Source organism: Lodderomyces elongisporus, chromosome 6, assembly GCF_030384665.1.
Source record: "Lodderomyces elongisporus chromosome 6, complete sequence".
Lineage (NCBI taxonomy): Eukaryota > Fungi > Ascomycota > Pichiomycetes > Serinales > Debaryomycetaceae > Lodderomyces > Lodderomyces elongisporus.
In genome coordinates this window covers 757552-769083 of record NC_083678.1, presented here as the reverse complement: position 1 = coordinate 769083, position 11532 = coordinate 757552, and the positions used below count along the sequence as shown (strand labels likewise).

The 11532-nt window shown below is 37.7% G+C and overlaps 3 protein-coding genes across 3 annotated transcripts; 1 reads left to right on the top strand and 2 right to left on the bottom strand. All coding sequences in view use genetic code 12, as the record gives it.

Moving 5' to 3' along the window:
- Window positions 1-3059: 3059 nt before the first annotated feature.
- Window positions 3060-5558, bottom strand: RIX7 (Ribosome biogenesis ATPase rix7; the record flags this gene model as incomplete). The annotated part of the gene is made up of 1 exon (XM_001524856.2): window positions 3060-5558. The coding sequence occupies one exon, from the start codon at window positions 5556-5558 to the stop codon at window positions 3060-3062; it is 2499 nt and encodes an 832-aa protein (XP_001524906.2).
- A 1029-nt stretch (window positions 5559-6587) lies between these two features.
- Window positions 6588-8450, bottom strand: ORC4 (origin recognition complex subunit 4; the record flags this gene model as incomplete). Its single annotated transcript, XM_001524855.2, has 1 exon — window positions 6588-8450. The coding sequence occupies one exon, from the start codon at window positions 8448-8450 to the stop codon at window positions 6588-6590; it is 1863 nt and encodes a 620-aa protein (XP_001524905.2).
- A 635-nt stretch (window positions 8451-9085) lies between these two features.
- Window positions 9086-11389, top strand: SST2 (AMSH/STAMBP protein ubiquitin specific-protease; the record flags this gene model as incomplete). The annotated part of the gene is made up of 1 exon (XM_001524854.2): window positions 9086-11389. One exon carries the CDS (start codon window positions 9086-9088, stop codon window positions 11387-11389), a length of 2304 nt encoding a protein of 767 aa, XP_001524904.2.
- Between the last annotated feature and the right edge of the window lie 143 nt (window positions 11390-11532).

The following is an 11532-nucleotide window of genomic DNA, read 5'->3' as shown; positions in this document are numbered from 1 at the left end:
ACTTGGAAAATCAATAATCAAACAACAAAAGAAAAACAAACATTGACCGATACCAGATAATAGATAATTAAAAAAGCTCAAATGCAAAAGTTGGTCTCAAAACAATCATAATAATTATGATAAAAGATGTGAAAGAAAAATAGACCTGAGAACAAGCTAATTATTAAATTGAATGAAATTAAAAATTCTGGTTACATTAACGAATAAGTTACTACTAAATAAATAATAGATAACCAGCAGACCAACTATCTGGTAACCACTGGTTAATGTTAAATGCAGAATTTTTGGGAAAGGAGGAAAACGAAAGTACAACACATACTGAAAATCATATACAAATTGTCATAGAATATAAGAAAAAAAGCTTGATTAAAAAAGGTAAAGAAACGTAAAAAATTTACAACTATTCCATGAAAGTGTAAACCATGGGACTTTCCTATGGCTATAGCTAATAATATCTTGTTACTAAGGCAGCCGCAATCTGATGCAGAAATTGCTACTATCCTTTTACATTGTTGAATCTAATTTTATATATTGCAAGGTAAGCGTTGTCAATTATATATACATAATAGAACAAAAACAAAGTACTCAAATCTTTCAAACAGACCCATTTCAATCTTATTCATAATAACTTTAAACAATGAAAAACTAAAAATTGTATATCATTTGCACTTGTAATTGCTCTTTCAACAAAATGCTCAAATATTACTTCAACAAACGCTAAGAATTAAAACAGTCACGACGGATTATATCTGTGAGATCCTTTCTGTACATTGCTGACTATGAACATCAATGGAACGCATATTAACTATTAAATGATTATTTTGTGTACAAAATTCAATGTCGTTAATTTTATCAAAATATCGGTAAGTTCAATTTTGCAAAAATGCTGCCATTCAAAATTTAAGACACATCCAATATCTGATCTATAGGTAGATTTCCATCTTATAGTCATACTATTTCCATCTAGTACGATTAGTTGATGCTCCAGAGAGTAGTCCAATGTCACAATTTAACGTATTTATTAGCTAATAGGATGGTGTTTATATATTTAGGATATATGTGCTAACCACATAAAATGGTTAATTATTCAGGTATTCAAAATACAAATCTCGTCCGCAAAAGAAATCTGTTAGTGCATAGTTGATTGTTCAATTATATTATAGCATTTCCTTTGAAAAAAAACGAACTAATGCCGTTAACAATATGTACAAATTTGATATACTAATATTGGTAAATTACTGATGATTTCATCACTACCAACATTGTCACTTTTTGAAACACCATCACTTTTTAGTGCACGATTAAAAAGTAAATGTATAATGCTAAATAAGTAGAAGCGCTTTCTTGACTCTCAATGTTTTTACAGGAAAAAAATTTAATATCATAAGTCTAATAACTATAAATATTTTGGTATTTGGCAGAACTCAATACCGGAGTCCTGAATATATTTTGAAGCTCAAGGTTGTCTAAGTTTTGTGAAAAAGTTTATAAATAGTTTCTCTATTGTTTAGGTAAGGGTAGATTCCATAAAGGATGTGCAGAGTTGCGGGAGTTGTTTACTTTTATAGCTAGTAAGATAGTCATGAACAGGTAATTTTACGTTTATTTATTCTATTTTACAAGTTTTGAGTTTAGTCCTGTAGTAAAATTATATAATTGTCCTCAGGAAATTAATATCTTTTATAAGTTTGATTCGGCTGATAGTTTGTAAATTTGGCATTGGACTTTTTCTCAATCGCAATTATATATGGATTTGGATGGACAACACGTGCTCATCCTGGACTTGCGTAATGTTTGTGCTTTTATTTGCGAGTTATTGCTGAAAATCCGTTGTCATGTGTGAATAATTTTTTATATTTGGCATTTCTTAGAATCTAAATTATTTGAACATTCGATCCATTCGTAAGGAATGGTTTGCGGTTAGTTCGTAAATTTTTTAATTTACGTGACGTAACACTGTGCTGTATTGTCTTTGTTCGAAAAGTAGCTTAGATTAAAACTATGCAGTAATGCTTGCCCGTTTTTCCATTGGGTATTCCTCGCTTGTGGTTAGAGTTGCATTTTAGTGGGTGTTTAGTATATCTTCAAGATGTTTGTTTCTTGGGCTAGATAGTTTAAAAGTGCGGTGGCGTTATATTTGAAGACGATTGTGACATTCGCTTTACTAGAAAAATTGTTGCTCTTGAATTGAGTTTGGTTATATTTGTTAGTTAGTGTGTGTGGTTGTTAGAAGCAAATGTTGTAAGAGCAAAAAGCAAAAAGCCTTGGCGTTGTCAGCTGATACTTTTGTGAATTCGAACTGGAAGTTTTGTATTATTGAGCTACTTTGCTAATGCGGATGATTTTTTTTGGGGGGTTTGGATACTTCTTTATTTACAAAGCATAGTGACAAGTCTTTGCAATCTAATCATAAAGCTCATTTCTATAGTTTTCTTTCTTATAGCATTATAAGCTGAACTGTTGCTGTATTCAGATGCATTGATCGTACCTTGTCTAGCAAGGCTAAGAACCGTTAGTTACTGCGTTGGCTAAAGTTGGCAAGAACTGCTCCTTGGAGTACATTAAATGAGGTTAAAAAAATGAGTTATACGATTCGTAATATCTACAGAGTTAAATAAATTAGAAAGAAACCAGTTCAGATCTGAGCATATGTTGTTATAGATCCTGTACACTTATATTTACGACCGCTATTGGTTTTATATATCTCAAGCTTTTGAAAATTAACCAATTCTGCTTCCATGAATTGTGCACTCAATGAGAAAGCTGATCACTAATGTTTTATATTTTGCCCCTTTCCGAAAGGGTTTAGTGATGAAGGTGAAGCAAAAGAATGATGAAATACCAAAAACCAAAAAATACTAGGTGTAAGAAATAAAGAAGAATGTCAAATGAAGCTTTTTTCATAATTCCTTACTCTTCTTGTTCTTCTTCTTCTTCTTCTTTTTGACTTTTAGTTGTTGCCCCTTCAAACTTTTTTGACATGAACGCAAAATGTACCCCGAGAAGTCGAGTAGTTTAATAAACAAATGTTTGTAACTGTATATATGCATCTATACCAACTAGAGCAGCTCGTTGTTAGCTCCTTCATTGGCACCGTCGTTGGCACTTTCCGGGCCTATCACATCCCATCCTAACTTTTTGTTCAATCTTTCATACTTTGCTCTATCCCGGTCACTAACACTCGGACGTATACGCGATAATGCCTGATCAAAATCGGACTTGTTAACCTTGATGTCAATCTCGTTATCATCGTTGACATCATAGAACTGTGACAGGTCCAAGTTCAGTAATTTATGCGAGTGGAAAAAACTCCGCTTAAGTGCTGAAACTGCTGCTTCCTTCACTAGCGAAGACAAGTCTGCTCCTGAAAAGTTTCTGCATCGCTCCTCATGTGCAATCTCGTGGAGATTAACATCGTTGTCGATCGGACTTTGGTTGGCGCGCACAATGGTTTTCAAAATCTCAAATCTCTCATCTGGGGTGGGCAATTGGATGTAGAGAGTCTTGTCCAACCGGCCTGGACGCAACATTGCAGGATCAATCATATCCGGTCGATTTGTGGCTCCAATAACAAATACCCCCTTTCTGTCATTAAGACCGTCGAGCTCTGTCAATAACGTGTTCACCACTCGTGAACTTGACTCTGACATTGAATTATCACGACGAGGCACCAAGGCATCCAACTCATCAAAAAAAATGATACAGGGCGTTGATGCTCGTGCCCGCTGGAATACCTGTCTAACAGCTTTCTCGGACTCACCAACATACTTATTTAAAAGCTCGGGGCCCTTGATCGAAATGAAATTGGCTCGACTCTCGTTCGCCACTGCTTTCGCCAACAATGTCTTACCACATCCGGGAGGTCCCCACATTAAAACACCCGATGGCGCAGTAATACCCACTTTCAGAAACAACTCCGGCTTCTTAACAGGTTGAACAATACACATATGGAGCTCAGTTCTTATCGAGCTTAATGCACCCACTTTATTCCAAGTGACATCGGGAACAGTTGCAAACCCTTCTCGTTTTGCAGAGGGTTGAACAGTGTGAAGTGCATTTATGAAATCATCATACGTAATTGACAATGGCTCGAGTTGCTCACCAGTGAGTGGATCGGGGTGTGCCGCCAAGAATTTTTGTATTGTAGAAAGCTTTTCAACATCGGACTTTTTGCTAAACGCTTGAGCCAAAGCACCTTGTTGATCATTCAGTAACTCCCTGACATCAATGTCCATGCCATCAGACACCGCTTCTTTCTCGTCTTCTCTTTGAATCAAGGATTCGAAAATCCTTTTGATGGCAAATACACCGGCCGCAGTCACCAAGCTCTTGAGATCTGCGCCAACATAACCAGGCGTAAGCTTTGATAGTTCTCTGTAATTAAACAAGGACTCGCCGTCTAGCTTGATGTCTTTGGTCATGGCACGTAGTATCGACTCTCTCTGACTTTCATTGGGAACGTTCAAACAAATCTCTCTATCAAATCGTCCTGCCCTACGGAGAGCTGAATCAAGAGAGTCGGGTCTGTTTGTGGCACCAATAACAATAACGGGTTTATTGTTTGTATTTTCCATACGAAGTTCATCCATAAGTGTTAATAATTGAGCCACAATTCGGCGCTCCATTTCCCTTTGTGCTCCTCCGTCTCTTTTTGGAGTTATCGCATCAATCTCGTCCATAAATATAATACAAGGCGCCACGGATTTGGCTTCTTCAAACAAGTCGCGCAATTTCTTCTCGGACTCTCCCGACATACCGGAGACGATTGATGGCGCAGAAATATTAATAAACGGCACCTTTAACTCTCCTGCGAGAGCATTGGCAACGGTTGTTTTCCCGCACCCAGGCGGACCATAGAGAAGGACACCTCTAGGTGGTTCCACACCAGTAGACAAGTAAATCTCCGGGTGCAATATCGGTAATCCAATAATCTCCAAAAGTTGTGTGGTAACATTATCAATTCCGCCGAGGGTCGAGAAATCCAAAGTTGGAGTTGTGTAATTCACCTTACGTCTCTGTCGCTTAAGTGTAGTGGTTTTGGATGTTTCTCTGGACTTTCTTTTTAGCCCAACATTGTCTGCCTCGTTATTTTCAGACTCGTCTTCGGTGGGAGTTTTCCAAAGAGACACAACAGACTTGTTTGTAGAATTAGTGTCTTTCACAACCATCATATTGTTCCCATTTTCTTCGCCATCTCTTTCTTCTTGGCCCTCCAATTCACCATTGCCATCGACTTCAGAATGGTGTGCTGATAAAGCTTGTTCATCAGTTCCTATTTCTTCTGCCTCGTCTTCGCGTATAATACGAAGAACTTTTGAAATGGACTTTTCAAGCTGTGCTTTCTTGACTCGCTTTAAGGAAAGCTCTCTCTGCTGTACAATTGATGTAGTCTGTGTAATTGTCAAGTTGTTGGCAGACTCCATTCCTGCTAGTGGGTCCTGCAACTCATCAGACGATAGGTTCTTCCTATTGGCCAAGCTTTTCTCCTCCAAATAGTCAATGACGAGATTATAAATTTTTTGGTCAATAGCACTGGTGACAATATTATCTCTAGTCATCCTTCCTTGTAAAAAAAAATGAAAACCAAAGAATAGAATAGAAAAGAAAAGAAAAAAAAACCGGACTCTGTATTCACCTGTAGACTGGTGTTTTTAGATACAAAACAATTATGATTAAAGTCTGTATCAATATATCACAATCTAATCAAATCAAATCAAATCGGGCATTGTGGGCATTGTGGGCATCGCAATGATGAGCATGCATTTATTTTTAAGAAAAAAAAAATACCACACAGAAAAAAATATATATATATATATAAAAATCAATAATCACAATTACAAAAACAATACTAACAATAAAATAAAATAAAATAAAATAAAATAAAATAAAATATGAAATAAAAGAATTTACTTTTTACTCACAAAAACAAAGAGTTCAAAAAGAGAAAAGGGAGGAAGAAGACAGGACAGGGTGACTGGTAGCAGCATTCTTGTGTCACCATACATTTTTCGACTGTTGAAATATACGTACATCTTAATAAGGTAAAGTACAGTTTCTCTGTTGTTTACCTCAAAGGAAAGGTTTTTTCTGTAGCCCAACCAGATTAAACTCTGTTTGAAAGTGGACGGTAAGAGAGGTTAGTCGGGTGCAAAGTTTTTCGATTTTCTCCCACAGAACCAATGTAGATATATCGGACTCGGGAAATAAAAACTAGCAAAAAAAAAAAAAATGTCAACATTGTCTTTCTCTTCACTATTAATCTCTAATTTGCTTGGCTAACTAAATGAACAAAAAGGGTAAATAGATAAAGGTTGGTCTACTTTATCCTACAAAGGATATGTAACTGGCGTTTTCATCTACATTTATCCCAACTGCGAACTTTTCTTCCTAATTGAAGTTGCTGAAGATAACTTTTATGTAAGATTTAAACATATCTTAACATACATAGATTCGATCATATTTTGCACCAAATTCACTGGAAAAAAACAAAAAACAAAACAAACAAACAAACAGGAACACTGAAACATGTCAAATAAACGCCAATACCAACGCCTACACACTCATACACATACAAACCATCCTTTTTCTTATGAGAGTCGCAAATATTTCTTCAACCCTGGTTTTTTCAGTACAAATGCACTAAGCTCATCGAGTGTAATATCTATCACCACCATCGTGTTTTCCTCGAGGACTGTTGAGCTTGACCTCGAGTCGCCTCCATGAGAAACATCACCACCCGTCGTCTGTGGATCTACCAAAATCCCCACTCTGTACAAATTTCTCCAGCTGTTTCTCAACAACTCTCTTGTCCATAAACGTTTCTCCACCTGGATGCTCGTAGTAAGTCCGGAAGAAAAAGAATTGGTTGGTTCTGTCAATTTTTGCATTTGAATATACTCCAGAAAGGCCAAACTAAAGTTGATAACATCTGCATCGTACTTTTCCAGCCACCTCACGGCAGCTATCAAGATGAATAACTCAACTGTAGAAAGCGATAAAAGAATTTCCCTTATCACACTACCAGTTCTTGATGCAAAGTTTGCGTTTAGTGTTAGCAAACCCAGTGCATTTACATCTTTTGTCTTGTGTACACCAGATAACATAGATACGCCAGATAATGCAATCTTGTATTGGTCGAGTATGACACGATAATTTCTTGTGGTGTGGTATTCTCTCATATGGAACTCCGCAAGTTTAGAGGTCTTGTCTCCAAATACTCTCTCAATTTGTTCATTCCACTCAAGCCCCAGTTTCGGCAGTTCCAATAAGTTTATGTATTCATCACCGAGAAGCAAGTGCAGCTTGGCATTTGCTACAAACTCTTCAAAAGAATGAGGAAATACAATCATTTCAGTCCGTTGAGAAAACCTACTGCTTACTCTCTTCTCTAGCGATTCCTTAGCATTCAACTTCGATGTGAGTCCAATAACGGAAATAGGGACCTGACTGTTTTGGCACAAGTCAAGTAAGTTGTATAACAATGTCTGTCGATTGCTTGTTGCAAATTTCTCAATTTCATCAATGATGAATACCAAAGGTATCCATTGCCTCTCGGTACTCTCGGAACCACTCGAAGTTCCGCCGAGGACCTGCAAAATATTTGCTAGAGTGTCGTTTATCGATTTCTGCTCCAAAACTTTTTCGGTAAAATTACCTTTGCTTCCAGAAAAGTCCGAGAATGATCTATCCAATTGCCGAGCAACCTCTCGCAAAGCCTCGCGATCATCTGTGTGTATCGATGAATGGAGGTTGATTCTTATATAAGCATCTGGCGCAATCTTATCCAAACTCGTTAACGCCTGCTCAACTATTGTACTTTTGCCACACCCCTTTGGACCGACCAAAAGGATCGAATGGCTTTCTTTCTGAATTACAGCTTTGAAAAACACATTGTAAATCGTGGAATATATCTCCTTTAAAGAGGAGTTACCCCGCAAATCCAACTCTCCATTGAGTTGAAGCATTACTCTCTGTATTATCCTTTGTATGTCATCGCAACAATTACTGCCATTTATGTCGCTGGTTTTTTTCAATGTTCTGTCAAATGTTTTATTCGGCGTAGCTGTTGTTTGAGTTTCACTATGAGGAACAGCAAGGAGCTTGATGCGCTTACCTTTTTCCAACTTACCATTTTCCACAGGTTTTCCATCAAGTTGGTTCAATTCCGAGTTTAGTTCTGTGTATGATTTCGATCGTAGCTCCAATTCGGCTTCAGGTTCTAATGCTGGTATCACTTCTGGTCCGCCGTAAGAGTCACCTGGGGAATGAGAGTATTTCCTCTTGTGTGATGCTTTGGCAACCTCTGAATCTGGCAATCGATGCATAGGATTCAATTCCATACCATTGCCCGTGCCCGTGTCGGTGCCTCTGTCATTGCTGTTGTTGTTGTTGTTGTTGTTATTGTTGTTATCGTCGTTTTTGCGTCGGTCCAAATCTTGCGGCACATTCATAGAAGGCTGTGGGAATGCTATTTCACAATTACAGTTTGTAGATATAAATACAATATCTTATAATATTGTACATTCATAAATGCGGAACTAGGAGGTCTTGCAAAGAAAAACTAAAGTAAAAAAGACAAACATTTTTTTCCAGATTTGAAAGACCTTGTGGGTGTGCTTCGAGGATTATTTTTTTTTCCTCATATATTTTCATATATGTATATATAAATATTCCGCTAGGAGATCGACTCCGCGCAGCCGCCTCTATTTTCTTATAAACCAAAGAGATAGTATGGAGATGCATTAATAATATAGGAATATTATATACAACATTATCAATTATATTATATTATATACATATATATATATATATATATATATGTATCCTTTTATAATAGGGCCAATGACCATAAGTTATGACTGAGGAGAGGAGAAAGTGAAAAAAGAGGAGAAGGTGTTGATTGTGGTGTATGCTGAGCATGTGTGATAATATGTGAAAATCCGATAACCAGCTTGTTCCGAAATCCCCCCCCCCCCCTTTTTTTTTTTGGAATTATCTCCTATAAGCTAATTGGCGGTTGCATAAAACAAGCATTGAGAGTTCCAAGTAGGTTGAGTCACTCAAAGGGTACGAACCAAGATTGATCATGCCGAGTAGCGAATTGACATACAGAGAGTCTGATACTGATGCTGAAGAATGCAAAGGTACCCAAATCGTTTCCTCGACCAAATTGGATGATCGACCATACCAAGAACACCCAGAATATGACATTCTTCATGAAGTAACACTCAATAAGTTCAATAGATCCACAACCGGCAGGATCTATGACAAGAGCTTTAAAGATATATTTGCGATGTTGATTGTTGCTTTGAATTTGAAAAAACCCTCCATTGATAACTCGGCGACGGAGCAAGCTCTGTTGTCTGCATTTGCAAGAATTAAACTTTTCAAACAGTCTTCAAAACGGATTCCGTACTCCTTCTCGATGAATGCGGCGGTAGAAAAGATGGCCCACCTCTATTTGCAGGTGGAATCTCTGAAAACAGTCACGTCAATATCTTATAATTTCAAGCGTGAGATTGCCACACTATTGATAAGGGAGTTCTATAGAGCAAAGTTTCTTCACTCGCCCGCTGACCGGACTCGGGCAGAGCCAAAGCACAATGTTCTTCTTCAACCGACTCCCAAAGGTATATTTATAGTGCACGCATTTTGCGTTAAACAAGGACTCAAGAGGTCCGACATGCCAGAAATCTTGTTTCAACCAGCATTCAATACGATGCAGTTGTTTACTTTTGAAAGGGATCCTATATCTGACAAGATTCTTTTCTCCAAGAATTTGGTATATCTTTTATTCAGCAAGTTGCTAGGTCCCAAGCCAAATGTATGGTCTCCCACAAATAGGCCTGATGAGATTCCTATTGTAACGAAGAAAACAATGGATGGAGTTCTTGAAAGCGAAGGTTTAGAGGTGCTATTTCCGGACTCTTTGTCGAATCTCGAGAGTGTATCTAAAACTTCAGTGGTTAGTCTGGAATCTGAATTTCGCTTTCTGAATTTACAAAACAAATGTGCTGATTTTACACAAAATTCAAAGAGTTCAAATACCGCTACTGCTATGGTTAATGAGAACACTGCTACTGCCACTACTACTGCTACTGCTACCACCAGCATTGATGATAATGATGATAATGATAATGATAGTAACATCAGTGTTGGCGGCGATCGGGGTCGTGGTAGCAATAGTACTAGTACCGGTGCTACTGAGCTTAAAGTAGCCCAGAGCCCATTCCACCACCGTTATTATGAAAACCCTAGATCAGAGGCACATGTTCAGTACTATGTGGCATCTGCGGGTGTAAGAATGATGAAAGAGGACTTTGTGAAAGTAGGTGGAAAAATCTTCTATAATGTCGCAGGTAAGGCGATTTGTCAATGGCTTATGGACTGCACTGATATTGTGAGTCCCAAGCAAGCGCTTGAAGTTGCTAGTTTATTTGTTAAACACAAGCTTATTGTGAGTAAAGAATTTGGCACCGGGATCTCTTCAGGTTCTGTTTCAGATTCGACCCCATCATCCAGGTTCGACCCTCTTTACGAATTCCTGAAGAATGAGCTTTACACGGTGACTGAACATGGTATTGCGATTAGTCTTTGGAACCAGTTGGCATCAAGGAGCCTGATGGCTCCAAGACAGTTTTCTAAACATGTCATCTTTAGGTCAAGCAAGTCTAAATTGACTTTGGCTGAAATTTTGACCGACCCCGGGATTGCAATGCAATTCAAGAAACATTTGGAACAAGAGTTTTGTCAAGAAAATTACGACGCCTACTGTCAGCTTGAGATTTTTGATAAGAAAGCTGCAAGCATTTTGAATACACAAGGTAGAACTGGTTTGGAGAAAGATACAACAACTAAATCATCAACCCTTCACCCACTTGAACACCAAAAGACTTGCATGTCAATGGCCTATCAAATATTTAATACGTTTATTAGTGGCGATTCACCGTTGACGGTGAATATTGACTACAAACTCAAATCCAAGATTCTGGATCTATTGATGAAGTACCCTGATACACACGATAGCAGCTCAATGAGGTATGAGGAAACTGAGAAAGAAAAAGAAAAAAGAAAAGAAAAAGAAAAAGAAAAAGGTGAAAACGAGGACAGTTGCAGTATTAGTAGTAATGAGAATGGCAACGACGATGTTTATGATGCCTGCAGATACCTTAATAACTCCTGTGTTGCAAATTCTCGACACAATAGTGATGCAAGTGAACCCGAATTTGACCAATGCAAATCAAGTCTTGCTCATGGAGCCGATACCTTGTCAAATATACGCGAAATCAAGAATGCCTACACGCAAGTGCGCAAGCACTTGTACAACTTGATGGAAATTGATTCTGTCCCTAAATTCTTGAGTAAATATGGGTCATTATCAAGCTCGTGAGTCTAAGAAAACCACAAAGGGTTGGAGAGAAAGAGAATACGGAACAAACAACGAAAGAACCAGCAGACTTGATGTCAAAATTATTGTTGTTTGTTTGTTTGTTTGTTTGTTTATTCGTTTGTTTTTACTTTCCATTTCTCACA